This window comes from Aedes aegypti, chromosome 2 (genome assembly GCF_002204515.2).
Source record: "Aedes aegypti strain LVP_AGWG chromosome 2, AaegL5.0 Primary Assembly, whole genome shotgun sequence".
NCBI lineage: Eukaryota > Metazoa > Arthropoda > Insecta > Diptera > Culicidae > Aedes > Aedes aegypti.
The window spans coordinates 127370046-127392915 of NC_035108.1; the positions used below are offsets into that span (position 1 = coordinate 127370046).

Sequence of the window (22870 nt, forward strand, 5' to 3'; positions counted from 1 at the left end):
GCATTCTGCCAATCAATGATATGATTCTCAGCTACCGTATGCATTGCCACACTAGAATCGTTTACTCGTTCATTCTCAACGATTCTAGTGTGGCAGTGCATGCGGTAGCTAAGAATCATATCATTGATTGTCAGAATGCAAAACTAATAAAAATTGACATGTAGCTTTTCGGCATGAATTTATTTCTAGATGTCAAGTGAATATTGTAGAGTATAAAAAGAAATTCTTGACTACACTCAAAATTGTATTTACCTTGAACAATCCAAAAAAATATATATCCCGCGTTTGTTCAACTATAAATAAAAACTCAAGGCTATGACATATAGTTTTTTCGGTCTGAATATACTTGTGGAAGTCAAGAAACATGTTTGAGAAGAAATTTGAACTTCTGCTTACACTCAAAATTTCTATTACTATGAAAAAAAACATTTTTCCTGTAACTTATAATTCAATGCGATGATATATAGTTTTTTCGACATTAAATTGATTATGAAAATCAAATAAAAACGTTTGAGTAAACAAATAAAATTCCAATTTCATTCAAAAATTTATTTTACCCAGAAAACACACAGAAAACGAATTTCCTGGGCTTTTTCGTCTGTAAACCAAAATTAAAGGCAAATGTAATTTCTTCGACATAAATTTACTTGTAGAAGTCAATTGGATATGTGCGAGCAGAAGTATAAATTTTTGACTACAATCAAAATTGTTATGACTTAAAATACTAAGAAACACCATATATTTTGAAGCCGTGTACGGTAACTCCAAATTCAAAGAGATGAAGCATAATTTATTCTACGTAATATTGATTGTGAGAGCATTGTGAAAGATTGTGAGCATGTTGAAAAAAACTAAATTTCCAATTACACTCAAAATTTATTTTACCCAGAAACACACAGAAAACGAATTTATTGAACCTTTTTGTCTGTAATTAAAAATTGATGACTATGGTGTGATGTTTTTTCGGCATGAATTTACTTGTAAAAGTCAAGTAATATATTTAATCAGAAATAGATTTTTTTTCTAACACTCCCTTGTGAATCGCATTTCAGTCCCATCTGAGAAAGTAGGCATTGAGAAAATAGGCTGTGAAGTGTTCAAACCTGGGAGGGAGAAACCAATACAAAATTTCTGTACGTCATAGTGAGCCGAGATTCCGCTGTCACGAACTGTCACTGTGAGCCCAGATCTCAAACATTGGACTAACATGGAAAAAGCGCGTAACTGATTAAAACACATTTTCGCATTTCATCAAAAGTGACAAAAATCGAATTAAAATCAATTCATGCACACAATGCAAGTAATGTCACGTGAGCACCTTTCAATCTGATTGAATATAAAGCATTGAAAAACGCATCGTTTTACTTTTTCCAATGAAAATGGATATTTAGTGCATAGAAAACTGTGGCCCTTTTTCCATGTTTGTCAGGAAAGATCGAAAGTACACAACAAACGAAAACTAGCGATTTTCCCCAAGCCTGCCTTGATTGTTGTTGGGAAGCTGGAGTTATCTTGCAGTTCAAACAAACGTTGTTCTATATTTCGTGTGTAGTATCGGTGCCTCCCTCCCAGGTTCAAACTAGTTTTCCATACAAATTCCAGCATATTGGCACATGATTGAAAATCCAATCTCTGATATCTTCCTTACCATCCTTACCATAAAATAGTGTTATGTGAAATTTTCAGATTCCTAGGTGGTGATTTAAAGGTGGCCCAAAGACAATGTAGGTTTATATGGAAATTACTATGAAGAAATTTTGAGATATGTTCCAAACACGCTAGTACAGTAATGTAAGTAGAAACTTATCATCCCATATTGAAAACTCATTCTTCAAACCTTAAAGGAAAATGGTACTGAAGAAACAAATCTCTATTGAGCTAATTTTGTTTGGGATTTTTGTACATGTTTGCAGGGCTATACTGCCGTGAATCGCAGGTCAGACCCATCTGCATATTCGTCAAAATTGAGTTGAGTTCAGTTTTCAACATCTCTTGCTCTTTCAACTGCACTAATGGAATAATGTGATTTGTTCAAAAAAATAAGAAAAAATTGCAAGTCAAATTGTCCCATAATGAAAAGTAACCGCATATCAGTCCCACTACAGTCTTTCGCACCGTGAAACACAAAAATGTAACTTGTTTTTATCATCTTTATAGGTATTTTTCTCAGAAATATACCGTAGTGAAAAGCAAGTTGTGAAAGTTTCATTCAGATTGGAACATATTACAATCCTGTGGAATTTTTTGAATATTCGTATGGAAAACGAGTTTGAGAACTTCACAGCCCATTTTCTCAATGCCTACTTTTTACAGATGGGACTGACTTGTGATTCACGGCTGTATATCCCCATATTAAGCTAAATAATAGCAAACAAACGCATGAATATCTCTTCTGCTATCCGTCGAATTGGATTTCTCTCTTCAGCAATTTTTTTATTATGGTTTGAAGAATGAGTTTATACTATGAGATAAAAAGTTTGTACTTACATTACAGTACTAGCGTATTTGGAACATTTCCCAAAATTTCTCCATAGTAATTTCCATATAAACCTTCATTGTCTTTGGGCCACCTTTAAATAACCACCTATAAAGCTGAAAATTTCACAGAACACTATGTTTGTGGTAAGGATGGTAAGAAACATATGAGAGATTGGATTCTCAAACATTTTTAAATTTTGAACCGCCCTATTGTACATATTTGAGTAAAAACAGAAATAGAAAATTTCAATTGCCAAAAATACTACGAAGAGCCTATTTTCTGACTTAAGACAACATGTTTGGAAGGTTGTATAAATTGTTGACTACACTAAAAATTTGTTTTACCAAAACAACTATAGAAATAGTGGGGCTTCGTGGCCGTGCGGTTAGTGTCGTCAGGCAGTTGATCGCATCGTGTTATGAGGTGTGGGTTCGATTCCAGCTGCAGCCATTGAAACTTTTCGTCAGGAATGTTTCTCGGCTATATGCCACTGGAGCATGCTTGTCCGTTGTCTTGTGTTAAGTTACAGTCTGTGCAGCTAAATGACTAAAGACGGTGTCCGTGTCTTTTTGAATAAAAAACATGGATACGTTTACAAGTAAATTACAATTAAAGGCTAGGACATGTTTTTTTCTCGATATTGATTTGCTTGTAGAAGTAAAGTTATTATGTTTATGTACAAAAATATTTTTTTGATACATTCAAAATTTATTTTGCCTAAAAACTAACGTATTTCCTGGACTTGTTTATCTGTTACTCTAAATTCAATGCGATGACAAAATTTATAATCAAAGCCAAAGGAACATGTTTGAGGAATAAATAAATTTCCGTTTACTATACTTATAAGGACATGTAGTTTTATCGGCATTATTTTGCTTCGAGCAGTTATGTAAACATGCTTGCGAAGAAAGAGATATTTTGATTACACTCAAAATTTATGTTTAACAAATGACTATGAAAAACTCTATTGAGCCTGTTTGCCTGTACATCACAATTCGAAGCTATGTCATATAGTTATTTCAACGTAAAATTGATTGTACAATTCAAGTGAATATGTTAGAGCAGAAATAGAAATTTTTGATTACACTCAAAATTCATCTTATGAAACGCCCATTTTATTGGATCCGTTTGCAATGCAAATCTAGGATATGTAGTTTTTTCGACACTGATTTACTTGTAGAAGTTAAGTGGGCATGTTTGAGAACAAAAGTAAATATTTGACTACAATTCATGCCAAAACTACATTTCATAGCTTTGAGTTTTTATTTAGAAACAAACAAAATCGGGAAACAAGTGTTTTGTGTTGTTTTCTAGGTTGAAATAATTTTTCACCTAATTTCAACCATTTCATTCATGCCGAAAAAACTACATGTCATAGCCTTCAATTTTGATTTACTGAAAGATAAGCTCAGGAATTACATTTCCTGTGTGTGTGTGTTTTTTTTTTGAGTGTTGTCGGAAAACTTTGTTTTATTGCCGAATTAGGGAAAAAATGCGTTTTTCAAAAAACTAGGAAGTGCCTTTTGCTTAATAACTTTGGATAGACGCATCTACCCAAAATATAAAAATGAACATCAATCCTGGGGTAGAATCTCAGCATTTGCCACACCAACTGATATGCTTTTTCACACTAGTAGACATTAATCGTTTATTGTTCATTATAGGTATCACTTCAAAATAAAATTGCGACATTCTAAAAAAAAAAATCAAAATTTGCAGAAAAAAATTTCATACCGCATTTTGCAATGGAGTTCAGTAGCGTAGCTAGAGGAGTGCGATGGATGCGATCCGCACTGGGCCCTGAGGCCCACATAGCCGTAACGGTAAACGCGTAGCTATTCAGCAAGACCAAGCTTAGGGTCGTGGGTTTGAATCCCACCGGTCGAGGATCTTTTCGGGTTGGAAATTTTCTCGACTTCCTAGGGCATAGAGTATCATCGTACCTGCCACACGATATACACATGCAAAAATGGTCATTGCCATAGTAAGCTCTCAGTTAATAACTGTGGAAGTGCTCATAAGAACACTAAGCTAAGAGGCAGGCTCTGTCCCAGTGGAGACGTAACGCCAGAAAGAAGAAGATCCTAGGGCCCCAAAATTGCGGTAAGAATTTTCCATAGTAACAAAAGTTTCATTGACAATTTGTAAGGCCCCTGAATAAAAATGAACTTGGCAAGAATATGTTTCTGGAGAAGACCTAGATCAGCGATGTACAGGGGCCCCTTGATTATTGCTAATTTTTTATCATTCAGGGCCTCATTTAAAGTAAGCCGAGGGTCCCGGCGGTCCGTGGCCAAGCTTTCACATTTTATGGTCATTCACAAAAATAGTTTTGTAAGTTGTTTTCATTTAAACTAATGTTGTTCAATCAATAGATACTATAATTAGTTTCATATATCCTGCTTTGTAGGGCTTGAAAAATCTAGAGCTTTGATGAGCTGAATGGGCTTTACTAAATATTTTTTGAGAAACTGTTCCGACGAGTCTTTCAAGAACTGCCAAACGTTTTATTGAAAGAATTGAAAGCTCGATAATCATAGATTTCTTTTTAATAAGTCCTGCTTTACACAAATCTACTTTATGATGCCTCGAAGCTACCTCCGCACCGGGCCACGAAAACTCTAACTACGCCACTGATGGAGTTCCTAAATTTTCTAAAATTTTAAACATTGCGAAAACTGGTGCAGGTTATCTAGCATTCGTCACTCCAATTTTCAATACAAATTTTGTGACCAATTCTTATATGTTTCAGAAATCTTTCGACTGATTTATAAAAATATTTTTTAGTTCGGGTGGTGAATACTGGTACACCTACCCTATACAAATTTTAACCACCACTTATGATCTCCGTTGATTCTGGACTTTCGGAAATGTTCAACATCGGGAATTTATGTTGCAATAACCGATGAAGCGATTCCAATCTTCGAACAGGTATTGTAGCTTCATACAAGTAATATAATCGGAAGTAAGCTTTCATTAGGTTAAAAAACTGCCAAAGTGAATCAAAAATTCCAAGAATAGGATCCACCCCCTATCTGATTCCAATGTACTAAAGTTAGGTTTCAGTGTATTGTTCCTAACCATTGAAATCGTTAATGTTCGAAATATGAGTCATATTCGGAATTCAAGAGAAACTCATGTTCAGCTATTTCACAGAGAGTTACAACAAGCATCTATCCTTGAGATTGGTCTCCTTGAGACAGCTCAAAAATACCTTCAGATATTTCACTCGGAATCAACAAGAAAACAAGTATTACTACAAGTACTGCAAAATTTCTGAAAGAAATGTATCAACAAATTATTCTAGATTTATGTTTTAGGCAGATTCACAGAATTTCCCTTAGCTTTTCTTTCTATCTTCAGGAATTCCTTAAAAAATTAAAGAAATCACTTCACATACTTTTTTGCCAGTAAGAATTCATATAAATGACTCGAAAATTGTTAGTAAAGGCACAAGTTGTCTTCTGTGACGGACATCTTCGGAATCTGAAATGTTTCAACTTACGCAAACATATAACATAGAATATTAATCACAATTAATGCATTCGTAATTCGTAATACTCATTGGAAATTAACAATGTCATTCATCCCCCTTTTAGACAGCGAAGACTGCAAGCAGTGCCCTCGTGTGCTAGCCGAAATCGAACACATCGACGACGAAGCCGATGGTGCTGGAATCAACTTCGTAAAAATTGACGACAAACAGATGGCCAAGGAGTTGGGCGTCTACGCTCTGCCGGGCATTGTATTCTTCAAGCTGAGCTCTAAGGACCCGGTGATCTACGCCGGTGATCTGAACAACGAAGACGAAATCCTCAACTGGTTGATGACGCAGAAGAACCCCGGTGGTGACGTCATCGAAGACCTGGATGGATCCAAGCTACTGGCCCTCATCGAAGACTCCAGCGCGTTAGCTGTGTACTTCTGTAAGTAGACTCGTGTATCGATTTATGATACGACTTTTTCAAACGAACTGCAAACTGTTTCGGTTGATTCTTAAGTAACTAAACCGATGCACTATACAATGCACCCAAACACAACAATATTTTTTTGCAATTGCACAAAACTTACATCTGCCGCACTACAATAACTAACACGTACTGTAGGGAACAAGACGACTTGCGATATCTGCAATTCTAAGCTCGCTCGCAAGCTCCGCAAGGCAAAAGAACGTACCAAAGAACGACGAGGATTGCTCCGCACGGAAACATCGGCCGAAGTGCTAGAGGAAGCCGAGGAAGCAGACTCAACGAATGGAGCGTCATCTGAGGGTATTGAAAGGATCCGTTTGACATTCCTCGACCTGTGTACCAAAACTCTGGCTTGTCTTATCCCATCCACCTCTCATCATCGATGTCAACCTGTCGAACCCCGTCAAACAACTCATTTGCGCATTTACTTAATATGATTTGATATTCTAACCCTTTTGTTATGGTTTTTTGAAACGGTGTGACCTTATTTTCTGGTTTATTACATTCTCTAGCTTATGTAATCGTTTCCACCCCTTGTAGATGCTGACAACTGCGAACAGTGTTCGAGTGTTCTTGAGTCGCTGGAAAACATCGATGACGATTGCGACCGCCACGGAATCATGTTTGTCAAGACCGATGACTTGACGATTGCGGAGCATTACGGAATTACCGATTATCCTGTTCTGGTCTACTTCGAGGACAATATCCCCAACGTATTCGAAGGTACGTCAAGTGATGCAAGACAGTTTTGAAGGTTAATTAAAATCACTTCTTCCTTTTTACAGGATCTCTTGATGAGGAAGAAGAAGTTCTTCAATGGCTTATCACTCAGAAAACTGAAGATCGCATCGAACTCATTACCCGAGTAATGCTGGAGGATATGGTTGAGGAAACTCAATATCTGGCCGTCTACTTCTGTAAGTTCCTTGGCGAAGTAGCCTCGAGTGCATGCCCCATATACGTATAAATTTTTACAGCACACCAGCACCGCTCCTTATGTATTTCCACTTTGTATCACGCGTTAATTTCTTATCTCTCTATTTTCCAAAAATCCCTTCCCCAACAACACACAAAACCACCACCAAAAATAATGTATAAATCAAACAACTGAAATTCTGTATATCCGTGTACCGCTCGTTTTGGTTCAACCGGTTCAAACAACAAGACAAATACCAACCACCCTCTTACTGCCGAAGTTTTTGTTCAGCTGAAAACATGCGAAAGCGAAAGGAAATGACTCGGGCGGGCGCATCAGGTATCTTCAGAGTCAACCAAGTCTCAAATGCCAATTCAAACTCCAACCCACCTTTGAAAGCTGAATGTTACATGTCTGCTAAGCCAAACTTTTAAATGTGCCTCTCTACTTTTGTCTGACATGCCTGAGTTCCATTGATCAATGTGCTTGCAAGCTATGAAATGGGCTACCAAACTTCCGTCATCCTACGGTTTGCCCCGAATCTCTAGAAGTAACCGTAACAAATGTCTTGTTCCATCTGTGTAACAACCGAAAGTGGATAACCAATTTATTTATGTTACGATTTTTTTTACTTTATGCTCTGTATCCGTTGTCTTGCTGCTTGCCAAAATCCAAAACCGAATATGCCTGAACCTGAATGTGGATGACCCAAGAAAACGAAAACCTCCATGAATAGTTACATTTCTAGCCACATATAGAGCCATTTTTTCCTTTAATTTTAACCACCTGAATGAAAGTCTTCGGCAGTTCTTTCTCTAGCTCCCTCTGATCTTCTTTGTCTTCTGTGTAACACAATTTAACCAACATGGTGATAGTTTTGTTCATATTTACTGCTTCTATTGTTTCACTGAACTTTGCATGAATGCATGACATCATATTTTCAAAGCACCAATACTATCATTGAACTTGTTTTGATTACTGTACTTTTACGTGACTGATACGAAAAAGCCTTGGCTATGGGACAAGATTCCACCGCCTTTGAAAACTGACTATCAAACAAATCCATGTCAAACACTACCTCAACACCAACACCGCCTACCTCTATCTCTACTTGCAATCATGGAATACTATGTAATGGTCGGGCCTATCCTCGGTGTCTCCTTCTTCAAAGGCACGAAGGCCTCCTCCTCTGACCTGCGATCGATTCCAATAAGGTCGATATCCTTTGCAAAGCAAAGGAGCATGTGCGACCTTGTGATGATAGTGCCGTTTTTCTGCACAACAGATCTCCTAATAGCACCTTCGAAAGTGCGTCTCACTGCTTCAATCCGTCTAACGTCACAAACGAGGCTGACACCTCGTCTGCAATCCGAACACTTGATTTCGAACCATCCAATGTTGCACGTATCAGTCTAATTAGTTTCGCCGGAAAACCATGTTCATACATTATCTGCCACAACTCATTTATTTTCACTGAGTCATACGCTGTCTTGAAATCAATAAACAGATGGTGAGTCTGGAAATTATACTGCTGGAATTAATCTAAGATCATTCGCAAGATAAACATATGGTCCGTTATCGAGCGGCCCTCGCAAGAACCAGCTTGGTATTGCGGCAACTGGTACGGTACTATGCTACGATCCATTGACCGTTGCATAAAATCTCTGCATATCGTTCCGGTTAAACTACTACACTTCATTCGTGCTGGTTTTTCTTTCTGCGGTGGATTCCCTTTTCTTCGGTTCTGTACCACCCTGCGCCGCTCTATGTTCGGCCGGGTGCCGGTGACAAGCATACGACTTCTAGCGACATTCTTCACATCTGTCCCTAGCTGGCACTGTCCATCGAACCAGACCTTTTGTCTTCATCATTGACCAGTACCAATCACTTCTCGATCCGTTGTGGTCGCAGCTTCGTGGATACGGTCCTACAGACTATTGACATTTCCAGAAACATTGATTCTTCCCAACAGCTCGTCTAGCTGCTGACGGTAATGCGCAGCTACTCCATCAGTCGACAAGCGTTGGATATTCAAGCGCAGCGTTATGTTAGTTCCCCAACTCGTGACGCTAAATAATCGCGCCCGAATTTTTGGCTACAACGAGATAATGACCCGAGTCGATATTAGGATTTCGAAAGGTCCTGACATTCATGACATCTGGGAAATGTCATCCATCAACCAGCACGTGGTCGAGTGTCGCCAGGTGTGTTTGCGGATATTCTTGCGAGCGAAGTAGGTACTGCTTATTGCCGCCCCTCTAGCAGAAGCAAAGGTTACATGCAGCTGGTCATTATCATTGATCTCACAGAACTCATCCTCCATGTTATTGGGCTAATCGTTCGTTGGCGCATATTTGCTAATCAGACTGTAGTTGAAGAACATGCTCTTCATTCTCAACACACATATTCGGTCTCTCACCGATTTCCACCGAATAACGCGCTACATATTCTTCACAACCACTATGAAGCCAACTCCACGTTCTGCTCTGTCGCCGCCGCTGTAGTAGATGTGGTACTTGAATGAAGTGTTGGCGATGGGATCCACCGCTCGGAATTCACGTTCTCCGGTTTTGGGCCAGCGTATTTCCTGGATAGCCGACATTCCACGGTTCATGAGCCAGGAACCCAATACGCGCGAGATCATCCAAAGTCCTTGCGTCCCAAGATCCAACTTTCCAATCGTTGTCCTTAATTCGTTTCCGGATCTGTAGCCGTAAAATCAATCCGTTTGCTCTACTTTTGCCTATAATAAATAAGGTTGGTGAAAAATCTTCAGTGGGCTATCTAACCCAGGTTGCACTACCTACATCGTGCTTGATGCACACCGGATTTAAAAAATTCAAACTAGAAATCCAAGATCCATACTGTAATTCAAGGAATCACACTGAAAACTCTAAATCTCCACTGATGTCCCAATATCCACACTGAAATCTTAGGATCCACACCGGAAATCCATTACCCATACAGGAATCCTACATAGAAATCTACATCGGATTCTATGAATTCTAACAGAAATCCTAGGATCCATATTCAAATGTCAAGGTCCATACTAGAATCTCAAGATCCACACTGAATTTTCAGCTACTATACCGGAATTCGACGACCCACGTTACAATCCCAGAATTCACGGAACTGGAATACCAGAATTTACACTGGAATCCCAACATCCACAGTGACATACACGGTGGTTTGCGATTACCCTTTAATGGGTGAAAAAATACCCATTATCGAATAGCATACCGATCTGTCAAAACATGGGTGAATTTGAAAACTCGAAAAGAGTAAAAAAATACCCATTTGTTAAAACCACTATCGATCTCATAAATGGGTGAAAAATAGTTATAAAAAGTGTGCATCAAATTTCGGAAAAAAAGTATCGTGCTTCTTGATTCTTAGTAAATTTCTCATATTATCTGTTTCATTGAGTACCGTGGTATTCCATAAAGGCGGTGAGTGATGCTCGTTTCGAAAATTTATTCAAGTAACTGAAATTGTTAATATTTTTTAGGGAATTTGAGATTACTTGGAGGGTTGCACCGGTTTGGCATCGCCGTTCATTCCGGCTCAATGTTACATCAATAAGACATCAATAAAAAGTGCTTAGATATATTTCCCGTGTGTTCCGTATAATAAAATAAACCACAACTATGATTTCTTAATTGTTTTACTTAATGAAAACGTGACTAATCTTCAAATCTATAATTGTCCTCTCATCATTCTCAAAATGGGTAATTTTTCACCCATTTTCCAATGCGGGAGCGTTTTGCATAAAGGGTAAAAATTTACCCATCCTATGACATAAACTGGATTTACTCTTTAATGAGTAAACCGTGTTTACTCATTAAATGTGGAGAGGCACTTCTAGCGGAAATGGGTAAATTTTCACCCATTAAAGGGTATTCGCAAACCACCGTGTACTCCGATCCACTCAACATTCATACTGGAATTCTAGACTCCATACTGAAATCCCAGACTCAATACTGGATTCCCACAATCCATCCTTACTTAAATTCCAGGATCCACATTGAAACCTCAAGACCCATACTGGAAACCAAAGATCCACACTGGAATCGCAGAATCCACACTGGAATCTCAGGATCCACACTAGAACCCCAGTATCTGCACTGAAATCCCAGAATCAACATTGCAATCTCATGATCTTCACTGGAATCCCAATATCCACACTGAAAACCCAGGATTCACAATAAACTGAAATCCACACTGTAATATCAGGACCCACACTGAAATTCCAAGATCCATATAGGAATTCCAGCATCCACATTAGAATTCCATGATCCACTCTGGAGTCTCAGAATCCACGCTGAAGTTGCAGGATACACACTAGAGTTCCGGGATTTACATTGAAGTTCCAAGATCCACAGTTGATTCCCAGGATTCACACTGAAATCCCATGGTCTACGCTATAGTGTTGAAATTCGCATTGGAATACCAGAACCCATAACACCAAACACCAGGATCCAAACTGGAACCCCAATATTCACACTGGAAACCCAGCATCTACACTTGAATCCCAGAATCCACACTGGATTCCCAGGATCCATACTGAAATCCTAAGATCCGCACTCGAATATCAGTACCCACACTGGAATCAACGGTTCTAAACTGGAATCCCAGCATCCACACTGGAATACCAGGATACTGAAATTCCAGGATTCGCAATGGAATACACCCGATTCTGTTTTTGCACGGATTTTTTTACACGGCCGTGCAAAAAAAGTTTCCATACATTTTTTTCCACCAAAACCTTATTTTTGCATGAAACGTCGAGAAATAGTGTTACTTTTTTTGCACGGTTTTTGAAATTTTGAACTGAAAACTTTTTTTGCACGGTACGCATCCCCCGTGCAAAAACAGAATCGGGTGTACCACGAAACACTGGACCACCAGGATATACACGGAAATCTAAAGGGCCACACTGGAAACCTAGAATCCCTGCCGAAATCAACTAGTATCCTGATATTCCCATTACAATTCCAGGATCCATAGGTGACGTGGTGGCAAAATGAACACCGTGCCTTTTATCGAGAAAAACAATTTTTATTGAACTTTTAAAACGCACGGACGATTTAGAGCATAAATCGGAGTGTTCGGGTTGATACGGAGGTCAATTGAAGTGAAAATATCAACGAAAACTAAAACTTTAGAAACCTACGTTTGAAAATTAGAACTGTCGTAACTTTCAGCTCGGAAGTCTTGAAGTTTTTCAGTGAGGTGAATATCATTATGATATGATGTCAAATCTGATACATTTAGAGTTCTTTTTGAATGGGTTGCAATGATTGATGGATATATTTTCGGGAATGCAATGATTTTTTTTTAATATTTGTTTTACTCACGTTTTTTGCTCGATGTTTACCACCAACAGCTTTTCATTTTACCCACATAGTGCAGATAAAATGAACGTTTGCATAGTTTTTTGCTAGCGATAAAAATATATAAAAAAATAGCTATTCCAGTCTGAATTCGTGTCGCTACTATAGATAACATCCCTATTTTTAATGTTGTGCGATAGAATTACACAAATTCGTTGTTTTTCTTTAAGAAACAAGATGATATCCTTAAGGTGTTTATTTTACCACCCCTTCCCTGTGTATACACAGGAATCTCAGGACATCGAAATCCTACGATCCACGCTACAATCCTTGGATCTACATAGGAATCTCTGGATTTACACTGGAAATCCAGGCCCCACATTGGAATCCTAGGATCAAGACTGGAATCCCAGAATCCATACTGATATCTAAAGACCCATGTTTTAATCCCAAGATTTACACTGTAATCAAAGCACCCTTACTAAAATAGCAGAATCTAACTTGAAATCGTAAGATCCACACTGAAATCCCAAGATTAACACTTTAATCCTTATGTTTACACTGTTACCAAAGGATCCACACTGAAATACCAGAATCAATGCTAGAATCTTAGAATCCACGTTGCCATCTCGAGATCCACACAGAAACCCCAGGATCTACACGGGGATCCCAAGATCTACACTGGAATACCAGGATCGCCAATGGAATTCCGATATCCACACTAGAATACCAAGATCCACACTGACACCCTATATGATCCACATCACAGTCCCCGGATCTTCTCTGAAATCCTACAATCTACACAACAATTTCAAGATTCACACTGGAATAAAAGGATCCACACTGAAATAGCAGAATTCACGCTAATTTTCTGGGATCCACATGACAATCCCAGAAACTTCATTGAAATTCTACGACCCATACTACAATCCCAGGATACACACTGTAATCCTCCATACTTAAATACCAGAATTCACACTGGAGTTACAGGATCTACACTGGACTTCCAGGATCCACACTAGAATCCTAGAATCCACATTGGAATCGCAAGTTTTTTACTGAAATTCTGCGATTCACATAACAGCCGCAGAAGCCACACTGAAATCCTACGATCTACATTACAATCACAGAACAGATAGCTATCCTAGAACAATAAATAATTTTCAACTAGAATACGAGAAAATGTGTCAAAGAGTAGGCGAATAAAACGTTGTTTGCCTCATTGGAATTTACAGTACAGGATATTGACGTTAGTCTCGTCTAAAAAGATCTCCTTCACTCGTATAAGTTGTTTGACGTTATGTCAACGCCGTTGATTCGCCAGCACAGTAAGCCTTCCAGTCAAGTATGTAGGGTAGGTGAACCAGTATTCACCACCCTAAGGAAAAATATGTGTTTAAATAAATCAAAAGACCTTTGATTTTCGTTCTACTGCGTTGAGAACTTTGTTTTTGTATTGAAAATTGAGGTGGCGAATACTGAACCAATTACAGCAGTATTATGCCATGTTTTTAATTTCGGTTTCTGAATCCACTACCTATACGTTGATTTCATCCGTAACGCGGGTAGATCATCTTTTCGAGGTGCGTTACGGGGTACCAAATTGTACTCTTGCTGTATCTGTTCTTGTGAATACTTATAAGTTACGGTCGGAAGAGTATAAAAGAGTAACAAGCCACTAAGACCCACCTATTTGTCCTTGATGATGAGGAGGTCGAAGTGAAAAAATGGCTCAATCAGCATCTGAGGTTGGTTTCAACTCATGAGACAATTTCTTTCCGAGTTCAAGAGTTTTTCTTTCGATATCTAGGAGGGAAACGATTCCGAATCAGTGGAGTAGCAGACCTCTTAACTTTTAAAATAAACTTTTTGTTTCAAGGAATCTAAATGTTTCATGCGATGAAACCTGTTCACAGTTTCAAAAAACGACTTTGAACCTTATAAGTAGAATCAATAATTTGATACGCTAGAGTACCGTTGCATGGTCAAAATCAGTATCATTCAACCAGCTTAGTGGCCGAACCTGATTAAGGGGCGCGCTTTTGAGAGTTTAATGGTGACAAACTGTTTTCTCCAAAAGGTATAAATAGCGTTATCTTTTTCTAAAGAGGCTCTATGCAAAATGGTAAAGAATAATATGTGTATAAAAAACGACTACTTCATTATTTCTCAATAGTAATGGAGTAGAACGACATGCACTAAACAAAGAACACGGGTATACCACAAAAGATCAAAGAAAACTGGTCGCAGTGGTTCTTCCCGAACAGAACCAGATACGTTGATTTCTTATTGAAGGTGGTGAATTCGGGAACACCATGGCGAAATAAGGTACAAAAGAGCAAACATTTAGAGGATTTTCTTTTCTATCATTTTCGGATAAAATTTTGAGATTTCTAAGAATGTTTCTGTATAATTTTAAAGCAATTTGACTAAAATTTAACGATTTTTGCCCATATGTTTCGTAAAACGGTATATAATTCGGGGTTGCGAATACTGGTACTATGGCGAATACCGGTTCATCTTCCCTAATTAAACCAAAACATATGTCAATAAAAATCCGTTAAGCTCTGAATTGCAAACATGAACGATTTTCCGCTGGTTTTTTGGCTTTTGACATCCTTTTGGGTTTAAATTTTCTTTGTAGATGTGAATTGAAATGGTGTGGTAACTGATAACATCCTTTATATGTGACTGAAGTTTTCGACTTGAACCAACAACTACCAAGTTCCCCCGCCCTCTTGCTGCACGGTGAATGGAATTGTTTTCAAAATTGCATGAAAAATATAGAGGAATAGATGTCGAGAAAAAGTTTTCGTACATGTACGGTGTGTCGCAAACACTGTTTCCGCTTAAAGAGTTTGATTTTTTCAAACACAAACTCGTGTACGCAAACGCTGTTGCAACACGATCGTACTAACATTCTCGTGAAGAATGCGATTAAAATTATTCAATGTTCGATTCCAATGTCATGTTTTGTTTATTATCTTCCACCAAAGGTTTGCTATGATGTGAGAAAAACAGAAAAAAAACAGCTGTCAGTCTGATGTGCAAACTTTTAGACGAGTGCAAGGTTGATCAATTTGTCGTGGTGTTATGTTAGTTTATTTCGATGAAATAAATCAATACAATTCTACTTTGCTACGGCACCACTTGTTTGGAATGCATGAAAATGATTTTTCTTCAAATCCTAAAAATTAGCGCCTGATATGGCGCATCAGATTCGCTATCCAGAGTAAATGGCTGACGTTTGGTTCATAACCAGGGAGGAGAAACGATTACCGAATTCCGATATTAAACCAGAATCACGATCTACAAAATCAGAAAAGAAACTGAGTGAATTTCTAAGTTGTTTTTGTTTGATTATCCAATGAAATTTATACTAATATTTGGTCATTTATCTCCACGCATTTCTTAAATAGTGTGGATCGAAGTACGGGATGATGAATAAAAGTTCTGGATGAAATCAGATTGATTAAGTGTTCTAACCGCACTTATTGAGCGTGAGACGACGAATAAGAGCGGTGTGGACACCAAACTGATCCGACGTTATCCCAGACTTCTAAAATAAATAAGCTTAAAAAATTCTGAATTATTGTTCAATCAAATTTAAATTGCTTAATGAATTGAAAAATGCCAAATCGAAATTTTCAGCTTTGAAGATGACATAAATGAGACAAATGAATATATTAATTAAGGTTTTTACTGAAATATGATCTGTGATTGTTATAGTCGCAAACTTCAAAAAGCTCCCCTTGATTTTTTTTTTTCATTATTTATAGAATAATTATTGTTTGTATGGTATCATAATTTTTCAACCTTATACGCTTATACTATAATTGTTCACCTAAAGTAATTGAAATCATTATGGGTTAGCATGAACCGAGTTCAAAAAATCAGCAGGCCGATGTAACGTCAAAATATGTCCGAAGCAAAATAACTTTCGAAGAGAGTAATATCACAAGTAATCAAACAGCACTTTTATACGCCCTGCATGTGAATATATTACTAATATAAATCTACCATGCACTATATTATTCGTATAATAGCTGTTTATGTTAAAAAAAAAAACGAATAATAAATTAAAAGATTAATACAGAAGGGGCCCATATAGCCGTAGGCGTAGCGCAGCTATTCAGCATGACCAAGCTGAGGGTCGTGGGTTCGAATCCCACTGGTCGAGGATCTTTTCGGATTGGAAATTTTCTCGACTTCCCAGGGCATAGAGTATCTTCGTACTTGCCACACGATATACACATGCAAAAATGGTCATTGGCATAGTAAGCTCTCAGTTAATAACTGTGGAAGTGCTCATAAGAACACTAAGCTGAGAAGCAGGCTCTGTCCCAGTGGGGACGTAACGCCAGAAAGAAAAAGAAGATTAATACAGAAGCTTTTTGTTGAAAATTTCTCTCTAAATCTCAGAAAAAGCATCTATAAAACTTTTGAATTACAAACACCTCGAGAGATTACTTAGGCCACCAACCATTTATTTTTACAGCCTAATCTCCACATTTGATATCGAAGGGACCATCGAGATAGGGAGAGATCGAGATGTGGAACAATTTTTTAATGAATACTACACAGTTAAAAATAATGAGGCTTACACGTCATGTAAACTTCATTTATGCGTTGTAAACATATCGTCATGTAAATTTAAGTCTCAAATCATGTAAAAATGTGCTATATGACATGTAAGTACACAGAATCCTGCTGGATTACATGACATATAATTGAAGTTTATTAACCTACGATTATTGGTATATTCACATACGGATAGAAAATCGGGAATGAAAATCTCATAAACATAGGGAAATATCGAGATATGGAGAGTGAAAATGTATGCAGAATGAAGGGACCGAAAAAATCATCGACATAGGGAGATATATCGAGATGTGGATATTCTACTGTAATACTAAAAATGTAAGTTTTAAGAAATTTTTCTTTACTCTTGTTTATCCTGTTCTTCGTCTCTTTATCACAAAAAAAGAAAATCCGTAATGATTTAGGAAATGAATCACTCTTTACACTTTTTTTTTAGGATCGTAAATGGCAAATTATTTATTTATTTATTGATTCATAAATCTGTAGAGTAAGGGCTGCCCCTTTTAAATTACTACATAAGTTGAGTCCATCAAAATTCATCAACTACTTAATTAAAAAAAAAAAATAATATTTGTGTTTAAGAAAAATAAATTCCATGTCTGGAAAATTGTACGATATTTGCATGTTATTATTATCTTACATACAGTACTGCACAGAATAAATTACGAGGTTTCACTGCAGCCAGCGAAAAACGGCAAATGCGTACTTAATTCTGCCCAGTACTGTACATGCAATTTCCGGTCATTAGCTATCATTAGTTACACTCCGGTCGTTGAAGTCACTAGAAATAAAGGATAGATGATTTCGAATAACTTTGAACACAAAACGCGTGGGTTCAACATACCGTTTTGATTCATATTACGGACAGCTTCAAATTCCGGACACTCTCGTTTGTATGGGAAACATTTCACACGAAATGTTTCAATTTTCGCCGTCCAAAAGTTCTCATTTTCGAGGCTCGTTTTATTAGGTTTTTTCCATAAATATCATTGCAAATTTATAATGCACAACTACCTTAGACGTCTCTTAAGTGGTTGAACGATTTCAATTGATGATTTGACTATTCCATTAATGATTATCATGAGCTGTCCGTAATTCGAATCAAAGCGTCCGGAATATGAGGCAAAAGTGAGGGAGCGTCCGGAATAAGAATCATGAAAAGGCCACACGTTTTGATTTATTTAAAATTATTCAAGTGGCGGACGCGTATTCATTACCCACCATCCGCAAGTTAAGGGCTTCCGACGCTCGATAACGCTAAAAAATCATACAGAATGATTTATTTTGTATGGTCCAAGCTGGGTTATACTTCACTGAGGCCTTAAGTGTCCGTAATATGAATCAAAACGGTAGAGGAAATAAAAAATAATATGATTACTAGAACAGGGAGGAAGTGCAAAACCATTTTTCGTTACCTTTAAGTTAAATGAAAATATTCCACTCACTCTGAAGATTACCTTTGTTTCGCAACAACCTTGGAGTAGAAATCTCAAAAAAGATTTAGACGAGTTTTCTTGTCTAATTCTGTACAATTTAAGGAAAATTGACAGTGTAAAAAGCTTGCCCGCCGCCACCAGGTGCGCTAGTGTTCGCGTTTATTTTGGCAGCTGTTTTTGCTGTCATCTTTTCTATCTGTTCTGTGCTACAATCCCAATATCCGCACCAAAATACCAGGATCCACACTAAAATGCTACGATTTATATTACAATCCTAGGATTCAAATTGGAGTCAAAGGATAGACACTGAAATAACGAGATCCAGATTGGAGACGTAGGATCCACACTGGAATCTCAAAGTCTACACTGAAATCCTAGGATCGACACTGAAATTCTGTGATCCACACAACAATCCCAGGATCCATACTGAAATTCTACGATCCACACTACAATCTCAGGATCCACACTAGAAGTACACGATCCACAATGAAATACCAGAATCTACACTGGAATCCCTGGATCTGCACTGGAATGCTAGGAGCTGCACTGGAATTCCAGGATCAATTCTGAAATCCCAGAAATCACACTGCACATTGGTCCCAAAGCCAAATCTAGGAAGACAAAAATGATTGCGAATAAGCCGTCAATTTTAGATACATGGTGTCTTCGGCAAAGTTTCTCCATATTTTCCAGACATTTTTTTTCAGTGATGTGAAATTAAGGTGGCCCACATATTCTACGAGATCAGCATATAAACTTTTTTTACTGACGCATTTAAGCCTATACAATGTTCAACAATGTTTTAGAACAACTGATTTGGAGCAACTTTGCCCAAGAACCCAAATTTATATCTCTTATTATTCGCGAGTTATGATTTTATTGAACTATAAAGTTAGGGAGGTACTGAAAATCAGTTTGTTCTTGGTAACTTTTTATACGATACCTACCTTGATACCTTGATGGCTATAGCGTAGCATCACGCAATTGCCGGGCGTATTGTAGAGCTCCATCTTCGTCGGTCTTGGGCGAAACTTCTCCAGTAGCCCCGAACGTTTAGGGTCGCCAGGTCCTCTTCCACTGCGTACAGCCAGCGTATTCGTGGTCTTCCCCGAAGCCGCCGACCTCTACCTGGTTCCCTGCTGAATATTATTTTCGCAATTCTTTCTTCCGACATTCGCACTAAGTGACCAGCCCACTGAAGTCTGCCGTATTTCACACGATTGATAATATTCGCATCTTTGTACACTTGATACAACTCGTGATTCATGCGTCTGCGCCACACACCATTTTCGAGTTTCCCACCGAGTATTGTCCGCAGCACTTTACGCTCGAAAACACCGAGAGCTTTCCGGTCTGACTCTTTCAACGTCCACGCTTCGTGCCCGTAGAGAGCCACCGGAAGAATCAATGTTTTATACAGGGCGAATTTTGTTTCGGTTTGCAAGCTGCGAGACCTAAGCTGGTTACGTAGTCCGTAAAAGGCCCTATTCACAACCGCAACACGTCTTTTCACTTCGCGGGAAACGTCGTTGTCACATGTCACAAGTGTTCCAAGGTAAACAAATTCTTCAACAACTTCAAACACATCCCCATAACACACTACCTCAGCACTTACACCACCATGCCTGACTCTATCTCTACCTGCAACCATGTACTTCGTCTTGGTAGAATTGATGGTCAGGCCTATCCTCGCTGTCTCCCTCTTCAGAGGCACGAAGGCCTCTTCCACTGACCTGCGATCGATTCCAATCAGGTCTATATCATCCGCAAAACCAAGGAGCATGTGCGACCTTGTGATAATAGTGCCATTTCTTTGCACGCCAGATCGCCTAATAGCACCCTCAAGTGCAAAGTTGAACAGTAAATTCGAAAGTGCGTCTCCCTGCTTCAATCCGTCTAATGTCACGAACGAGGTTGACACCTCGTCTGCGATCCGAACACTTGATTTCGAACCATCCAGCGTAGCACGTATCAGCCTAATTAGTTTCGCCGGAAAACCATTTTCAGACATTATCTGCCAAAGCTCATTTCTTTTCACTGAGTCGTACGCCGCCTTGAAATCAATAAACAGATGGTGAGTCTGCAAGTCATACTCCCGGAATTTGTCTAGGATCATTCGCAAGCTAAACATCTGGTCCGTTGTCGAACGGCCCTCACGAAAACCAGCTTGGTATTCGCCGACGAAAGACTCCTCGAGCGGTCTCAGTCTGTTAAACAGGATGCGTGACAGAATTTTGTACGCCGATAATTTTTACGATAATTTCTCGCAAAAACTTTATTCCGAGCACTTTTAGAACTTTTTATTGCGCAAAGAAAAAACTACTTATTTGCCGAAGAAACTACTGTTCTATCTCTCATGGTTACAGAGCTCAGAGATTTTCTTCCAAAAAAATGTTGTTTTCAAATGTCGATATCTCTGAAAGGCGCAAATGGATTCTCAATATTTTTTCGCCGTTAGGAAAATAATATTTTTCTCTATTTATGGCGGAAAAACTGTGAGGACAGTTTTTGTTTGAAAAGATTGACAAAATTTTGAAATTAATATGTTTTTAAACGAAAATCGTCCATAACTTTAAAAATAATTGAGATTTAAATTAAGTTGGTACTTTCAGCAAAAATGTGCAAAATTAAACGTTCTGAAAGTGTTTCATAAAAAGTATTCATTAAAAAATCAACACTTAAAAATATATTCACTATAAACCGAAATTGATATGGTAGAAAAAGAGAAAAAAAGATATATTTGCTGGAACAAACGAAATAACTGTATGTAAACTCATTTAAAATTGAATATACATGTGTTGATATTGGATCGGTCATAGTAAGAGGAATCTAAAGAGTAGGGGGTAGGAAAATCATTTGCTGAAGTATCAAAGCCCACCTTCTAGTTCGTTATCTTAGACAGACATTTGGGACTTATATCTGGCTCTTTTTAAAGATTCATGCATTCTTCAACAGGCGAATGCTGACTAATTCTTTGTGGCATATTTAATCGATTAAATTGAATTGCATGGGATAGGTTGTACGGCCAGATAGGATAATTGTAGATACTTCTATATTTCTATGAGCGGATATCACAGAAAGTAAGGTTTTGTTATTTTGAAGGAATTCGTCGAAAAGCAACAAACGTATCGTTTATGGTTAATAATATAAGAAACGGGACCGGTATACCGGTACCGCGATATTGTACGCATGAATATATGAATGAAAAAAAAATGAGAAAAATTCAGGGTCGCTTATTTTCCCGGAAAACTCTGTTGGAATTTTTTTGTTTTCCTCTGACACTAATTACTTTGAAAAATCATAACTCAAGAACGAAGCATCGTAGAAACAGAAAACAAAATACCAATTTAAAAATTTCAGCGATTAAAGCTTATAAAATTATCTTCTCAAAAATAGTTTTTTGAAAATTTTCCACGAGTTGGAGCATAGTTTTCCGGTTTTTCTTTACGAATTTTCTCAACGGTGGAAAACTTTTTCCAGTTCATATTTTTTTTATTATATTGGGGCCCAAATAGCCGTAGCGGTAAACGCGCAGCTATTCAGCAAGACCAAGCTGAGAGTCGTGGGTTCGAATCCCACCGGTCGAGGATCTTTTCGGGTTGGAAATTTTCTCGACTTCCCAGGGCATAGAGTATCTTCGTACCTGCCACACGATATACGCATGCAAAAATGGTCATCGGCATAGTAAGCTCTCAGTTAATAACTGTGGAAGTGCTCATAAGAACACTAAGCTGAAAAGCAGGCTCTGTCCCAGTGGGGACGTAACGCCAGAAAGAAGAAGAAGAAGATTTTTTTTATTCCTGAGAAAATTTGCTTTCATTTTCATAAAAAAAACTTTGTTTCTATGATGCTTCGTTCTTGAGTTATGATTTTTCAAAGTAAGTAGTGTCAGGGGAAAGCAAAAATTTCCAACTGAGTTTTTCGGAAAAATAGGCGACCCTGAATTTTTCTCAATTTTTTTTTATTCATATATTGATAAGCCCTGCCTGTGGAAAAAGTTTCATGAAAATCTGAGACCTTTCGGCCCAAACCCGTACGAAATAAAAAAAAATCCCCATGTGAAAAAAGTTATTCAATGAAAACCTAATAGCAAGGCGACGTTGGTTAACACGTAAATGAATAACAATAATAAC

General features: G+C 37.9%; 1 protein-coding gene across 12 annotated transcripts in view; it reads left to right on the forward strand.

Annotated features, from left to right (window-relative positions):
* LOC5573987 overlaps positions 1-22870 on the forward strand; it is a 145243-nt gene that overhangs the window by 110660 nt on the left and 11713 nt on the right. For 5 of the 12 annotated variants that reach the window (XM_021842268.1, XM_021842269.1, XM_021842272.1 and 2 more), the window contains 5 exons: positions 6079-6405; positions 6586-6750; positions 6991-7173; positions 7236-7367; positions 7616-7705. In XM_021842268.1, coding sequence (XP_021697960.1) covers positions 6079-6405; positions 6586-6750; positions 6991-7173; positions 7236-7367; positions 7616-7705 — 897 coding nt within the window. The remainder of the gene's footprint in view (positions 1-6078; positions 6406-6585; positions 6751-6990; positions 7174-7235; positions 7368-7615; positions 7706-22870) is intronic. The other 7 variants (XM_021842273.1, XM_021842277.1, XM_021842278.1 and 4 more) reach the window with 3 other exon arrangements.